Source organism: Tursiops truncatus, chromosome X (assembly GCF_011762595.2).
Source record: "Tursiops truncatus isolate mTurTru1 chromosome X, mTurTru1.mat.Y, whole genome shotgun sequence".
Classification (NCBI taxonomy): domain Eukaryota; kingdom Metazoa; phylum Chordata; class Mammalia; order Artiodactyla; family Delphinidae; genus Tursiops; species Tursiops truncatus.
In genome coordinates, this window is record NC_047055.1 from 79813822 (window position 1) to 79830624 (window position 16803).

The following is a 16803-nucleotide window of genomic DNA, read 5'->3' on the forward strand; positions in this document are numbered from 1 at the left end:
AGAGGTCAGATAACTCTGCCAGTCATCATTTATTGCCTCTCAGTTCCAAATTCATCCCTCAGTACCTGCTCTGTGATAATGATAGAATTCCTTTAAGCATCTCTCCTCTACAGCCAGCATGATGTTAAGCTTTCTCAGTAGAGGACGCCTGAGGGACACTGCAGGAGGAGGGGGCTCTCCTGAAGTTGCCAGCTGCCGCTGCACAGGGGGTCAACCAAGTGACACACAGCCACCCACCCAGAACACGCAGTCTTTCAACGATCTTGAAGTCTCCACCTGGCCTGGCGATAACCTTCTTGCAGCCCTCTCTACATCGGAACCAGCCTCCCCAGCAGCTGCCTGTGCCCCAGGTCCCACTCCTTCTGCACTCCTACACCATTGGTTGCTGCTAGCCTGCTCCCCACCTGCACTCCAGAAGGTTGCTTCCTATGAGCCCAGGGAGTGCAGACCAGCTCCAGCCTGGGCAAGCCAGCACACTTCTCTGCTACCCAGTGGGCTGAACTATACCTTCTCCAAGGAGGTCTGAACCTCAGCCTTGGGGAGAGGGCCTCCTTCCAAGTTTGTCCTTCCTTGGGTACTCTCCCTTAGCCCTAGGGCACCATATGGAGTTTCCTTATTTCTTATAGTTACTCATTTATCAATTTAATAACTCTTACTTTAAAATTCCTGTTTTAATATACTGCATGGTTTCTACCTCCTGATTGGACCCAGAATGATTACAGTGACAGAGAAAGAAAGAGGATGGGTGACTGAATAAAGGAGTGGGTAACAGAGAAAGAAAGTGGGTAACAGGGAAAGAGTGGGTAACAGAAAGAGAATGGGTAATAGAGGTAGAGTGTAGGTGACAGATGGTGGGTGACAAGAAAGGGGGTACAGAGGTACAGAGTGGGGAGGCTGACAGAGAGACAAAGAGTAAGTGGGGTGAGAACGAATGGACGACAGTGTGAGCAGGTAGTTGAGAGTGTGAACAGGTGGGTGACAGGGGGGGGGGTAGGGGACAGAGAGATAATGGGAGAGAAGGAGAGAATGAGAGAGAAAGAGAGAACTATGAGTGCCAGAGAGGGAGAGCAGGTGACAGAGGTGGGTGACACAGAGAAAGAGATAATGGACAACAGAAAGAGACAGAGGCAGGGGAGGGAGAGAGGGAGGGAGGGAATGCCAGAAGAAGAGAAAGGGGGCAACAGGGGGAGAGGGACAACACAGAGTGGAAGCAAGCAGGGGGTACAGAGAGCACAAGGGGGCGGTAGGCAAGAGAGGAGCTGGTGGGCGGGCATCACCAAGGGAGAGCATGACTGACACAGAGTGTGTGACAGAGTCACTGTATGCGACAGAAGGTGAAGGTGTGGCAAAAGGAAAACGTGCAGAGAGTGTATGACAGCAAGTCTCAGTTCACTTTCATCTTTTGGACAGGAGAGGCAAAGAAACAGGGAAGGAGAGGGACAAAAAAGTGAGAGGAAAGAGGGAGGAAGAAAGAGAGACAGAGAAACTGTGAGAGCAGGATTGTGCCAAGGAGTAGAATTATGAGCAAGAGAGAAGGGAGAGAATGTAGAGAAGGCGATGCTTTGTGCGAGGCGGTTTTGGTTTGGGGGGATTTGGAAGAGGATGAGAGAGATTGAGACAGATTAGGAGAAATAAAATAGGGATTGGGGGAGTTGAGGGCTCATGAGAGATGGAATGTCAGGAGAGACAGAGAAATGTGAGAAAGGTGGGGATTGTGAGAGTAGAAGATGATTGCGAGAGAAGGGGGTGCTTGTTAGGCGGGTGGGAAAGAGACCATTTGAGTATGCTCATAAGAGAGCATGTGGAGTGAGTGAGACAGGTACCAGCATGAGAGGCAGTGTTGGTGAAACCAAGCAGGGCCCTGTGGGGCTCCTGGACACAGAGGCCTTTTTGTCCCCTGTTTCTTGTAGGCAAGGCTCCAGCCACCATGACCTTCCCTGAGTTCCAAAGGGCAGGTTCAAACAGTTGCTAATCAATGGGGGGAAACAGCCAAGAAACCACCTGAGGCAAGATTAAAAGGACCAGAGAAGCTCATCAAGATTAGGAGGACCACCTGAGACCCTACACACACCCTAATCTTGTCAGCAACCCCACCTTGGGAAGTATTGTTATAAAACTCCTCATCAGGGCTTCCCTGGTGGTACAGTGGTTAGGAATCCACCTGCCAATGCAGGGGACACAGGTTCGAACCCTGGGCTGGGAAGATCCCACATGCCGCGGCGCAGCTAAGCCCATGTGCCACAACTACCGAGCCTACGCTCTAGAGCCCGGGAGCCACAACTACTGAGCCCGTGTGCCACTACTACTGAAGCCCGCACGCCTAGAGCCCATGCTCCTCAACTAGAGAGGCCACTGCAATGAGAAGCCTGTGTACCACAACGAAGAGTAGCCCCCGCTCACCACAACCAGAGAAAAGTCCACGTGCAGCAACAAAGACCCAATGCAGCCAAAAATAAAATAAATAAAAATAAGTTAATTAAAAAAAAAACTCCTCATCAAATCCTCGGGGGGGGTGGTGGGCACATAGTTTTTTGAGGCAGGAGCCCGCTGCCCGCTGTGGCCCCCTTTGCCTGGCAAGGTAATAAAGCTACTCCCTTTCTACTCCTCCAAAGCTCTGCCTCCACATTTCTATTCGGTACTGAACAGAGGCCGGGTTTTCGGCAACAAAATTTGGGGGGCTCGCCTGGTATCTGACTCGTGGGCCGGCAGCCCCGTGGGGACCCTCGGCTTGATCAGACGCTCGGAGGTTTCTCTGCACGCCAGCCTCCTTCGGGAGAGCAGAGGTTTGGAGGACTTCTCTGAGGCCAGATCACTAGGGATGCCCTGCCATAGGGCTGTGCCCCGATAATACCCGGACTGCCATCTCAGTAGTCGGAACTCCAAGATGGAGGTGGAGAACGGGAGAGAGGTTGCCCTAGCAACTGCCAAGGCCACCTTTGCCTTGAGGACACCCCCTCTTCTATCCACATCAGCCCGGACTTCCTGCTCTGAGAAAGCATTTTGGAGAAGGAGAAAAGTAGGATTAGGTATGTCACAACACCTCTGCCAGCATTTTTGCTAAGTCCCCCAGCATGCACACCGAGGCCGCTCGACCTGGTCCGTTTGGGGGAACTCTGGTTCCCGTTTGGGGATTTTCCATTAGGAAGATCCCATTTGTAAGGCGCAACTTGGACCAAGGCCACCAGCTTAGTGGGACTTAGAACCCAGTTTGAACCTCGGGCTGTTTGTTTTGTGTGTGTGTGTGTGGCTTCCGTTTGGCTGGCGAGAATTCTGGTTTTGCTTTCAGTTTTGTGCACAGAGCTGTTTAATTCGACTCAATATGGGAAGCGCTTCCTCTTCCTCTCCATCTGACAGTCCCCTAAGGAAGATTTTGGCAGATTTGTCAACCTATAGCTATGAATCTATTTTAATTCTGTTTAGCCAATGTATATTCTTAAAAGTGAGGAGAGGTGGCCTTTGTATGGTGGCCTAAATTATTATACTATTCTTCAGCTAGAATTGTTTTGTCACAGGAATGGAAAGGCTGGAAATTCTCTCCACTCCATCTGGGCTAGCCACTTTGGCCTCACTCCCTTGCAGCAATTGAGCCACTCTGGGCCCCCTGAGAGCCAACTCTGGGTTTGTTCTCTTTCAAGAACTGAGCCAATCTGTTTGGAAGCCTTTGTCCAGGAGTGGAAGTGGAATTTTTAAACTATACCTCCTCTGAGTTTCTGTCTGTGTGGCCATAGCCTATCTGTCATTTGTGTTTTTGTGTGTATTGTTTTGGGGTGAGCCACTCTCGCTTGTGTAGGGTGGGAAAATTCTACCAGATCATTGCGAGCCATTTTGAGTCCTCTGTCTGGGAGTGGAAATGGGGTACATCTTGTCTGATCTTTTGTTTGTGGGACCATGTCTGTTGTCTGTATGTATGTGTCTCAGTACTTGCATTGACTGGTTGAGACGAATAACAGGGCTCACATGTGACAACACCAGTGTACCCTATCGCGTCGGGCTTTGCCTGTGGCAGAATTGTTGGTTGGGATTTTCCCTTTTGGACTAGCCTTGTTGAAACCGTGCACCTCAGATTGGGACTTGAACCCACGTGCCGGGACTCAAACCCAGCCAAAACCCAGACTGGGACTTGAAAACACGCGGCCGGGACTCAAACCCAGCCAAAACTCAGATTGGGACTCAAACTCACATGGCTGGGACTCAAACCCAGCCAAAACTCAGATTGGGAGTCGAACCCACAAGGCCGGGACTCGAACCTGGTCAAAACCCACGGTCTTCCAACTGAGATCACATACCTGGCTTCAGGACTTAATGAAGCTCAGGTTCTCTTTTTTTTTTTTTTTAGAAGTAATGGATTTACTTTACTTTATTTTATTCTTTTAACATCTTTATTGGAGTATAATTGCTTTACAATGGTGTGTTAGTTTCTGCTGTATAACAAAGTGAATCAGCTATACATATGCATATATCCCCATATCTCCTCCCTCTTGTGTCTCCCTCCCATCCTCCCTATCCCACCCCTCTAGGTGGTCACAAAGCACCAGGCTGATTAGAAGCTCAGGTTCCTGATGTCCCATCGCAGAAAGAATTCAGTGAGTGACAAAATGATAGGTAAGAAGTGGATTTATTTAGAGAGAAACACACTCCACAGAGTGTGGGCCACCTCAGAAGGTGAGAAAGGCACCAGGGTATGGGGTTGTCAGTTTTTATAGGGGTGGGTAATTTCATAGGCTAATGAGTGGGAGGAATATTCCAGCTTTTTGGGGAAATGGTGGGGATTTCCAGGAATTGGGCCACAGCCCACTTTTGTTTTTTGGTTTTTTTGCGGTACGCAGGCCTCTCACTGTTGCGGCCTCTCCCGTTGCGGAGCCTGACGCGCAGGCTCAGCGGCCATGGCTCACGGGATCAGCCACTCCGCGGCATGAGGGATCCTCCCGGACCAGGGCACGAACCCACATCCCCTGCATCGGCAGGCAGACTCTCAACCACTGCGCCACCAGGGAAGCCCCACAGCCCACTTTTTGATCCTTATGGTTGGCCTTGGAACTGTCATGGCGCCTGTGGGTGTGTCATTTAGCTTACTGATGTGTTACAATGAGCGTATACTGAGGCTTAAGGTCTAGCGGAAGTCCACTTGTCCTGCCATCTTGGACCCATTTGGTTCTAATCAGTTTATGTCATGCCCTTGGACTATGTCATTCTTTCAAAGGTTGTTCCCTGCCCCCTTCCCTCCTGTTTCATTTTTATGGATGACCAGAGTTCTATTCCATCTTGTAACGGCCCCCCCAGGGTATTTTTACAAAATTAGGAGATCTTCAGCCTTGCCCCCATGAAAAGGAATTGTTATTTCTCTCCCCCAGGGCCCTCCGGAACACTTATCTAGACCATCTCTAGTTCCTGAGACTGAAGAAAAAGGCAGAGAAAGAAGGCATTTTTTGTGGAAGGGGGAAAACTGAGATCTCTGGTTCGGTCTTTATGTAAAAGTTAACTTGTAAATGAGCTCTGTTTAATTGACTAGAAAGTAAGCTCTTACAAACTAAATCTAAATGTCTAGAAAATTGGCCAAGATAAATTTTAGGACCACATGATCTGGGAAATATTCAGTACTGAATTGATATCTGCTATTGAAGGTGGCTTAAGCTTGTTGGTTTGATTAATATAGACATGTCTTAAGAGTCATCAATGTTAAATAATGCAAGTGAGATAAGAGCTTTTGGGTAAACTCTTTAGAAATAATTGTTTTAGGAATGTGTACTTAAGAATAATCTCTTCAGCTGCTTTGTAGCTTAAAAATTTAGAGTTAAGTTAAATGATGGAAGTTTATTGAATAAGTAGGCCGTTTACAAATAAAATAAGATACTGAAACATTAGTTAGTGAATATTGGCTTACCTTGGCAGAGAGAGAAACTAAAGGTATTTGGTGCCACCCTGAGATACTCTCCATAAGAAAGCACATGTTTTTACAGTTGTGCAAGATCAGAATTTTCTAAGATTGGATTAAATCTAATTGGATAAATGGATTTTGTTGGGAGTGGGCTAAGGCAAGACCAGATTTGGTTTCTCCCTTCAACATTTTCTTGGAATACTGCTTTTGATAACAGCTTGTGAGTTCCTTTGCCTTTAAGTGATCTGTATTTGCGCTGAAATCTTTTCACTTTGGTTAAGTAAATAAGTATTGTTTGGCAGTTTCTAAAAGTTCTTTTGACCTCCAGCTAACTTTGAGATGCTTCAGAGGGCCCCTGAGTCATCTCAGAGAGAAAGATTTAACTAGGATTATTTGTTATGTTAAATCAAATGTAATCAGTTAAATTAAATGTAATCCCGGTTATTGTAACCAAGTTTCTTTACCGATTACATTGCAATCAGATGTTTAACTATGCCCTTTTTTTTAAAAGTCTTTCTGTCATTTATAGACAGTTATTATTGTACTCTGCTTTTGCAAAGTGCTTCATCATCAAGATTTATGTGAAGGACCCCTTTTGACAAATACAGATCTCTGATAAATTTCACATCATACTGCTGAGCTGGATAAGAAAAAAAAAATCTTAATGGAGAATCTGATGGCTTCATAAAATGTTAACAAAAGGATTGGTTACTGAGTGAACTAGTGAATATGGTTATAATGTTTTTTTGTTTTTTCTTTTCTTTGGTCTGGAATATCACTGGTTACTTAATATTACAGACTTACTTTGAAAGCAAATGTCTTGGTTTGTCTGTGTTCAATGGAGATGAGGGTAATTTTAGGGAAAAAGATTATGTTTCAATAGATATAAAATTCTAGATCTGTTAATTAAAGTCTGTATTTATGGAAGTTATTGTGTTAGTCACACTTTTGCCCTGATGTTTAGGAGAAAAGAAAAATTACCTAGTAAAGTTATCAGACTGTAATTATTCATGATGTATCACTGTTTGCTTTAGGTCTACTGCTAAAAGCACATGTACAATGCTTATGTGACAATTGGGCATAAATGATAAAATGTATGGCCTATAAAGCGTTTTCTCCTTAACATACCTCTGAGCTTGTTCAGTTTTACGCTGATCAGGTTTCCCCAATGAGGATTAACTAGGCAAATATAAAGAAGGCCTAGCACCTAAGGACATGATCTATACCTGGGGCGAAGAGTTGAATCACCCTGGCACTGAGGGATAGATATTTTGATCATCAACGTCTTCTATTGAAAGACTTGCAATCAAAAGGGGAAATGAAAGAAAAAAAATCTGCACTGATTGAAGTATGAGGAAGTCACTCTGGCCTATGCATGGTTTAACTTTAAAAAGCAGCCTATTTTGTGGCCTTTCAGACATGCATTGTACATCTCCTTTAACGCTGAGGAGGGGAATGCATTTGAAAGTCAAAATGGAGTAACTATGGTAAAACTAGGTGACCACTGTGGATGTGATTCCAGATGCATTTATTCCTGTATTGTTGCAAACTTGAATTTTCTGAGCTATATCAGACTCTGGGATGCCACAAGAATTTAAAAATTCCCCCACCCTCTTCAACGAGATTTTGGTTAAAGATTTAAGAGGATTACACCTGGTTCAAGGTGGAGTAGAGGCCTTTCCAGCCAGAATAGGAAAAGCATCTGGAAGTGACAAAAACACTTCTTAAGGACATTATTTCTAGGTACTGCCTTTCCTCTACTATTCAGAGTAGCAATGGATCTGCTTTTGTCGCAGAAATAACACAAACAGCAAATAAAGCTTTAGGTATAAAATGGAAACTTCACTCAGCATGGAGACCCCAATCTACAGGAAAAGCTAAGAAGATGAATCACAGGAAACCCATCTAAAATAGGACAAGGTCTTGCCAATTGCTCTCCTCTGTATATTGGTGGCCCCTAGAAGCTGGCTAGGATTGAGCCTTTATGAAATTATATACAGGAGACCATTCTTAGCTCCTAAGAGTAAAAAGAAAGAGAAACATTTCTAATGTAGGAAGAAAGAAGTTAAACAGTATGTAAAACAGGTTGGTCAATTGTTAACTGCTATGCATAAGTTTATGTTCCACAGGTCTCCCCCTTGCCTGGAAGTTCCCTTACATCCCTTCAAAGCGGGAGACCAGGTGCTGCTGAAGGTTTGGAAAAAACAAGGACCCGAGTGACAGCTGGAGGAAAAATGGAAGGGGCCATACAAGATGTCCTCCTTACTTTTCACACCTCCTTAAAACTGGATGGAGTTAAACCATGAATACATCACACTAGAGTAAAAAGATTATCTGAAACCGATGAACCCAGCCTGCCCCCAGCCTGCCCACAGCAGAGGAACAGACCTGCAGGAAATCGATGTCTCACCCTTTGGGAAACCTTAAGTATTTGTTCCAACAACCAGAATGAAAGTTCTGTTTTCTTATCCTTTCTCATACCTTTTACCTACAAAACTATAGATTCATATGCTGACTCTTTCAGTAATTCTAACTGCTAGATATGTGGTCAGTTTCCTACTTCCAGGTCTTCGGGATTGCCTTGGTGGGTTTCCTCCCTTACAGGGAATGGTTTGGAAACAACTGGCTTCAGACATATTCTCCTGAATTCCTAAGGAAATTAGATCTATTCTGTCTACTAAAGTTCTAGTTGTCACTCCTCTTGCCTCTAACCTGGTCTGTTGTATCAAAATGGCAGAACAAGGGATTGAGATCTTAATCATATAAGACTCAGATCCAGGACTTGGAACTCAAATATTTCTAATTTGGTATCTATTCCCCAAAATTTAGGCAGGACTATGCCCCATCTCAGCAGAAGTAGTCAGAGCGGTTGTTGACGCGTTCCCTAAAAGATCTGGGGAAACATAAAACCAAAGTGGGGGTTAAAACTGAGTCCCCTGCCGAGTTTATAATTAACATCTTTATCCAAAACGATCGTTCCCTTTTCTCATCCAATATCTGTTCTCCTCAAGACTGAGGAGTATCAAAGAAAAGCGGGACGTGAAACTAAGCAGGGCCCGTGCGGCTCCTGGACGCGGACGCCTTTTTGTCCCCTGTTTCTTGTAGGCAAGACTCCAGCGGCCATGACCTCCCCTGAATTCCAAAGGGCAGATTCAAACATTTGCTAATCAATGGGGGGGGGAACAGCCAAGAAACCACCTGAAGCAAGATTAAAAGGACCAGAGAAGCTCATCAAGATTAGGAGACAACCACCTGAGACCCTACACACACCCTAATCTTGTCAGCAACCCCACCTTGGGAAGCATTGTTATAAAACTCATCAAATCCTCCTGGGGGGGGGCGATGGGGACACATAGTTTTCGAGGCAGGAGGCTGCTGTGTCCCCCTTTGCCTGGCAAAGTAATAAAGCTACTCCTCCAAAGCTCTGTCTCCTGCGTATCTATTAGGCAACACTGGGGAATAAGCACAAGCTGCTTGCTCAGGGAAAGGACGGGGTGGGGGACTAAAGGTCTTAAGCCTTATCCCCATTTTCCAGATGAGAAAATTGAGGCTCAGAAGTCAGGGGACTTACTTGAGGCCTCCCAGCTAACAAGTGCCAGAGTCATAATTTGAACCCCAAATGGCCCAACTCTGAAGCCAGCACTCTACCCCCCACACACTTCCTCCCTCTGTTTTCCCCAAGTCTTCTTTAAGGAAGTCATGTAACTCAGTCCAAAGATGTGTTTCACTCCTCTGTAAGACCTTTTGTCTTCTAACAGCCTTAAAACATTCTTTTTTTTGGAAAGGGAGATGGAACTATTCCACTGCTCCGATTGATTTCTTTGTACTACAACAAAATTTAAAACTTCTGTGCATCAAAGGACACAATCAACAGAGTGAAAAGGCAACTTACAGAATGGGAGAAAATATTTGCAAATCATACATCTGGTAAGAAGTTAATATCCAGAGTATATAAGGAATTACAACTCAACAACAACGAAACAAGCAACCCAATTAAAAAATGGGCAAAGGACTAGAATAGATATTTCTCCAAAGAAAATATACAAATGGTCAATAAGCACATGAAAAGATGCTCAACATCACTAACCATTAGAGAAGTGCAAATCAAAACCCCAATGAAATACCATTTCAATATCGTTAGGATGGCTAGTAACAACAACAACAGAATAAGTGTTGAAGAGAATGTGAAGACATTGGAACCCTTGGGCACTGTTGGTGGGAGTGTAAAATGGTGCTGCTGCCATAGAAGACAGTATGGCAGTTCCTCAAAAAATTAAAAGTAGAATTACCATATGATCCAGCAATCCCACTTCTGGATATATACCCAAAAGAATTGAAAGCAGGAGCTCAAAGAGATATCTGTACACCCACATTCACAGCAGCACTATTCACAATAGTCAAGAGATGGAAGCAACCCAAATATCCATCAACAGATAAATGAATAAACAAAATGTGACCTTATGCATACAATGGAACATTATTCAGTCTTAAAAAGCAAGGAAATCCTGTCACATGGCACAACATGGATAAATCTTGAGGACATTTTGCTACATAAAATAAACCAGTCGTGGGCTTCCCTGGTGGCGCAGTGGTTAAGAATCCGCCTGCCAATGCAGGGGATATGGGTTCGATCCCTGGCCCGGGAAGATCCCACATGCCTTGGAGAAACTAAGCCTGTGCGCCACAACTACTGAGCCTGCGCTCTAGAGCCCATGAGCCACAACTACTGGACCCACATGCCACAACTACTGAAGCCCACGCACCTATAGCCAGTGCTCTGCAACAAAGAGAAGGCACAACAATGAGAAGACAGATCACCGCAACGAAAGAGTAGCCCCTGCTCGCCACAACTAGAGAAAGCCTGCACACAGCAAAAAAGACCCAACACAGCCAAAAATAAAAATAAATTTATTTTAAAAATTAAAAAAATAAAAAATAAACCAGTCACAAAAAGACAAATACTGTATGATTGTACTTATATATAAGGTCCCTAGAGAAGTCAAATTGACAGAGAAAGTAGAATGGTGGTTGCCAGGGGCTGGGGGAGAGAAGAATGAGGAATTCTTGTCTAATAGGTATAGAGTTTTAGTTTTGCAAGATGAAAAGAGTTCTGGAGATGGATGATGGTAATGGTTGAACAACAATGTTAATGTATTTAATACCACTGAACTGTACACTTAAGAAGAGTTAAAATGGGTGCTCACTTTGGCAGCACTTATACTAAAATTGGAACAATACAGAGAAGATTAGCATGGCCTCTGTGCAAGGATGACACGCAAATTCGTGAAGCATTCCGCATTTTTGGAGTTTGCGATTAGCAGATGCGAACTATTATATATAGAATGGATAAACAACAAGGTCCTACTGTATAGCACAGGGAACTATATTCAATATCCTGTAATAAACCATAATGAAAAAGAATATGAAAAAGTATACCTGAAACTAACACGATACTGTAAATCAACTATACTTCAATTTAAAAAGATTTTTTTTAATTTTAAAGACTATATATAAGTATAAATGAATCACTTTGCTATATACCAGAAACTAACACAACATTGTAAATAAAAACACTTCCAGAAAAAATAAATTTAAAAAAAATAATGGTTAAGATGGTAAATTTTATGTTGATTTTATAATAATTTAAAGAAAATTTTAAATGCTCATTCCCACATCACCATGTTCTCCACCCTTAGCCATCTGGTGAATGATTAGTTTCTCAACACCAATGTCTCCTCTTGTGAGCCCTTCCCTTAGCTCACTGATCCTTGTAGTTGGCCATTCCCTCCTGTAGTATGCCTTGCACAGTGTACCTCTTACAGCACTTATCAAACAATATAGCAATTATGGTCTACCTATCCCTTTCCACCACTAGATTATAAGCAGTTTGGGGGCAGGAACAGTGTTTTACTCCTCTCTGTATCCCCTAGGCCTGGGGCTTGGTAGACTGGAAAAACCCAAGAAAGGCTTTTGTAGGGGGGTATCTTAAAATTAATGTTTATTTTTGTATATTAAAGCACAGCATACACAAAAATCATTGAAAAACTACAAAAGGAAAATATTTTACCATATATAACAAGAATTTTAAATCTTTGATATATTAATATATATTTAAATAATTTTAAAAAGCTAGTTCCAAACAGAAAGATGAGTGTTGAACCCTGACTGAAAATGTATACATTAAATTATAAACATAAAATAGAATAATAGAAAATATTTAAATTTAGTAAGAATAATATCATAAGGCATTACCAATCTTTATTAAAAGAAAATGGATTTCAAAATGGTAGTTTTGTGATACAGCCACTATGGAGAACAGTATGGAGGTTCCTTAAAAAACTAAAAATAGAACTACCATACGACTCAGCAATCCCACTACTGGGCATATACCCTGAGAAAACCATAATTCAAAAAGAGTCATGTACCAAAATGTTCATTGCAGCTCTATTTACAATAGCCAGGACATGGAAGCAACCTAAGTGTCCATCCACAGATGAATGAATAAAGATGTGGCACATATATACAATGGAATATCACTCAGCCATAAAAAGAAACGAAATTGAGTTATTTGTAGTGAGGTGGATGGTCCTAGAGTCTGTCATACAGAGTGAAGTAAGTCAGAAAAAGAAAAACAAATTCCGTATGCTAACATATATATGGAATCTTAAAAAAAAAAAAGATTCTGAAGAACCTAGGGGGAGGGCTGGAATAAAGACCCAGATGTAGAGAATGGACCTGAGGACATGGGGAGGGGGAAGGGTAAGCTGTGACAAAGTGAGAGAGTGGCATGGATATATATACACTACCAAATGTAAAACAGATAGCTAGTGGGAAGCAGCCGCATAGCACAGGGAGATTAGCTCGGTGCTCTGTGTCCACCTAGAGGGGTGGGATAGGGAGGGTGGGAGGCAGACGCAAGAGGGAGGAGATATGGGGATATATGTATATGTATAGCTGATTCACTTTGTTATAAAGCAGAAAGTAACACTCCATTGTAAAGCAATTATACTCCAATAAAGATGTTAAAAAAAATGGTGATTTTGAAAGCTGCAGACCCGAGGAAGCCTGGATCGATTGAAGTTCTGGCTCTTAAGGAGTTCATACCGGAGTTACATGACCCAGGGCATCGGGGGCTCCCCAGGCTTTAGAAACCACGCCTCCTCCGAGAACACGGCCGCGCGTCTCATAAGGCTCCACCTCAACAGTTTGGGCCCCCGGGAGGGTCCAAGGGACCCCACACCCACACCCACTCCCGGCCAGGGCCTGTGAACTAGACCCGCCCAGCGACCCAAATGTACCTCAGGTAACGGGCAGCCTGCTCTGGGCTTAAGGCCCCAGCTTCCGCAAACCCTCGGGACGCCTCCATGACCCTCAGATCGGGCTCCGTGTATCTCGACCGCGGATTGAACTTCCCTCGTTCCCGCCCTGCGCATGAGCCTTGCGCGTGGAGGCGGGGCAGGGCCAACGGACAGTGTAGCGGCCGGCCAATCCACTGCACGAGCTCCGGCGCCGCCGCCTGAGCCCCGCCCACGAAGGTCGCGCGCATGCGCCTACGCGCGCTTGGCGGGGTGTAGAGGAGGTAGCTGAGCCCGTGGCGGGGGCTGGGTTGTGTCCTCTTGTCGTCTCTTGCATTTTCAATCTAGTCCAAACCACGCTGCGGCGAATTCTTGTGTGCGTGTGATATCCTTGTGAGTGGAGTAGGCCGCCTGATATGATCTCGGTCGTTTTAGTGGCCCTTAGAAACCTCCTCCACAGCCTAGATCCCCAAATATCCTCCCTTCCCTGATCGCCAACGTCTGGTACCGAGCGTGTTTTGAATTCATACACACTAGGAGGCATAGTCCTCGTGATTTAAACTCACAGTAAAGAAGAGTCTTCAAGAACCAAGCCAAAAGTCTCATTTGAGAAATAAGTAGTGCTGTTGTGTATGGTCACCACCATTTCTTCAGAAGCTCCAACTGAGATGCAGTCATATTTTCAAAGGCAGAGCTCGGGGCTTCAGGTAACGTGGTGACTGAGTTTAAGTGGCTTCCTTGGGCAATGCTAAATAGGTTTGTGAGCCAACAAAAATTGTCCTTTTTCACATGCTGGCAAGAACATGGACATTAAGATTCCTCGAGGCACTAATTAACATTCAGTATTTGAAAACTCACCTATTGACCCAGTCATACGCCTATCACATATCCAGAAGATTTTAAGCTTTTTGTAAATTTCATAGAACGTTAGTGTTAAGGGAAACACCGACTGAAACCACCCGCCCTGGCCAGGCACCATAGTAACCACTTGCGTGAGTTATCTTAAAACAGGAGGTCCTGGTAAGGAATACGGAGCTAACAAGCTACCAGCAACCAGAGTTAAAAAGGGAACTTAAAGAAGGTGGTCTACTTTCCTGGTTTATATGACTTTAAGTCATATGTTCATGTGACTTTAGGCCCTCTGTTAAGAGGGCTTTTAGTATACCACTACTATCCCCATTTTTCAGATGTGAAAATTGAGGCTCAGAGAAATAAATTGACTTGGCCTAAGGTTCCAAAGCTGGGAAATGGTAGGGCCAGAATTCCATACCTAGTCTATGTGAACACAAATCTGTGCTCATTCACAGTGTCACACTGCCTATTGCTGCAAAGAAGAGGGGAGTGGTGGGAAATGAGGTTTCAGGGTTAGTTGGAAGCCAGTTTGTGAAGGAGCTTGTTTACCCTGCTGAAGTGTTTGAATCACTTCTTCTCCTGGAGGCAAGTTTGAATTGGGGATGGGGGGTGGGGAGTCAAGTGTATAGGTGCCCTGGGTACCCAAAGGATGAGGGTGGTGAGAAGAAGGGCTGGTGGAGAGAATTCCATTGAAGAGAGAGATACGAGCACAAAAATCTTTATCTTGAGTCTGAGGAAGGCCATCTCTAGTTGTGCTTTGGCTCAGTGTCTGCCATCATCACTCATACCCTTGGAATTGTTGAGAACCCAGGATGAAGCAAAGCAGAACCCTGATTGCTGCCTTAGGCAACTGCCCCTATGTTGGCTTTGGAGAAAAGCTAAAAGGAAGGCCCTCAGGAGCCATGCTGCTCCCTGTCTGTTTCCCTGGGACAGTGATCTCCAAACACCCTGATCATTAGATAAAAGGACCAGCCCTCCTGCTTACCTGCCCTTAGGCTACTGGATTTTTCTCAGTGCCATTTTCACACAGCCACAGGACTCCCCCTCTTTAAACACAAAGTCCTCCAGCTCTCCTTCCCTCCCCCTCAGTCCTGCAGTAGCTGCTTCCTTTGGGCCCTTCTCAGTGCCTTCTGGAGTGCCAGCTCCCACCACAGGGTGCCAATGACCTAGGAAACTTGCCACCCATGACTCCTAGTCCTCCTCTGTAAATGGTCACACACATTCAGAGAGGTTGGGGAGGATTTAGAGTGGATAAACAGAGAGAATGAAAAGAAGATCAAAATAAGAGTTACCACTCATACTGAAGAATAAAAACCATATGATCATCTCAATAGATGCAGAAAAAGCTTTTGATAAAATTCAACACCTATTTATGATAAAAACTCTCCGGAAAGTGGGCATAGAGGGATCCTACCTCAACATAATAAAGGCCATATACGACAAACCCACAGCAAACATCATTCTCTATGGTGAAAAACTGAAAGCAATTCCTCTAAGATCAGGAACAAGACAAGGATGTCCACTCTCGCCACTATTATTCAACATAGTTTTGGAAGTCTTAGCCATGGCAATCAGAGAAGAAAAAAATAAAAGGAATACAAATTGGAAAAGAAGAAGTAAAACTGTCACTGTTTGCAGATGACATGACACTATACATAGAGAATCCTAAAGATGCCACCAGAAAACTACTAGAGCTAAACAATGAATTTGGTAAAGTTTCAGGATACAAAATTAATGCACAGAAATCTCTGGCATTCCTATACACTAACAACGAAAGATCAGAAAGAGAAATTAAGGAAACAATCCCATTCACGATTGCAACAAAAAGGATAAAATACCTAGGAATAAACCTACCTAAGGAGGTAAAAGACCTGTACTCAGAAAACTATAAGACACTGATGAAAGAAATCAAAGATAACACAAACAGATGGAGAGATATACCATGTTCTTGCATTGGAAGAATCAATACTGTGAAAAAGACTATACTACCCAAAGCAATCTACATATTCAATGCAATCCCTATCAAATTACCAGTGGCATTTTTTACAGAACTAGAACAAAAAAAATCTTAAAATTTATATGGAGACACAAAAGACCCCGAATAGCCAAAGCAGCCTTGAGGGAACAAAACGGAGCTGGAGGAATCAGACTCCCTGACTTCAGACTATACTACAAAGCTACAGTAATCAATATAATATGGGGGCTTCCCTGGTGGCGCAGTGGTTGAGAATCTGCCTGCCAATGCAGGGGACACGTGTTCGTGTCCTGGTCTGGGAGGATCCCACATGCCGCGGAGCAACTAGGCCCGTGAGCCACAACTACTGAGCCTGCGCATCTGGAGCCTGTGCTCCGCAACAAGAGAGGCCGCGATAGTGAGAGGCCCACGCACCGTGATGAAGAGTGGCCCCTGCTTGCCACAACTAGAGAAAGCCCCTCGCACAGAAACGAAGACCCAACACAGCCAAAAATGAACAAATAAATAAATAAATTTATTTAAAAAAAAAAAAAGACAATATGGTAGGGCTTCCCTGGTGGCGCAGTGGTTAAGAATCTGCCGGCCAATGCAGGGGACACGGGTTTGAGCCCTGATCCGGGAAGATCCTGCATGCTGTGGAGCAACTAAACGCGTGCGCCGCAACTACTGAGCCTGTGCTCTAGAGCCTGCGAGCCACAACTACTGAGCCCGTGAGCCACAACTACAGAAGCCCACGTGCCTAGAGCCCATGCTCTGCAACAAGAGAAGCCATCACAATGAGAAGACTGCGCACCACAATGAAGAGT

At 44.3% G+C, this 16803-nt stretch overlaps 1 protein-coding gene, 1 long non-coding RNA gene and 1 other non-coding gene across 3 annotated transcripts in view; 2 read left to right on the forward strand and 1 right to left on the reverse strand.

Annotated features, from left to right (window-relative positions):
* The window catches only part of ERCC6L (ERCC excision repair 6 like, spindle assembly checkpoint helicase), a 50708-nt gene extending 37430 nt beyond the window's left edge, over window positions 1–13278 (reverse strand). The window contains exon 1 of the mRNA XM_019932150.2: window positions 13174–13278. Coding sequence (XP_019787709.1) covers window positions 13174–13241 — 68 coding nt within the window. The 5' untranslated portion in view covers window positions 13242–13278. The remainder of the gene's footprint in view (window positions 1–13173) is intronic.
* On the forward strand, window positions 2458–11381 carry LOC141277628 (uncharacterized). The gene is made up of 3 exons (XR_012329330.1): window positions 2458–3026; window positions 4518–4602; window positions 4827–11381. It is a non-coding gene; the product is annotated as an uncharacterized lncRNA (long non-coding RNA).
* Window positions 11072–11178, forward strand: LOC117310506 (U6 spliceosomal RNA). Its single transcript, XR_004524650.1, has one exon. It is a non-coding gene; the product is annotated as a U6 spliceosomal RNA (small nuclear RNA).
* Window positions 13279–16803: the final 3525 nt, after the last annotated feature.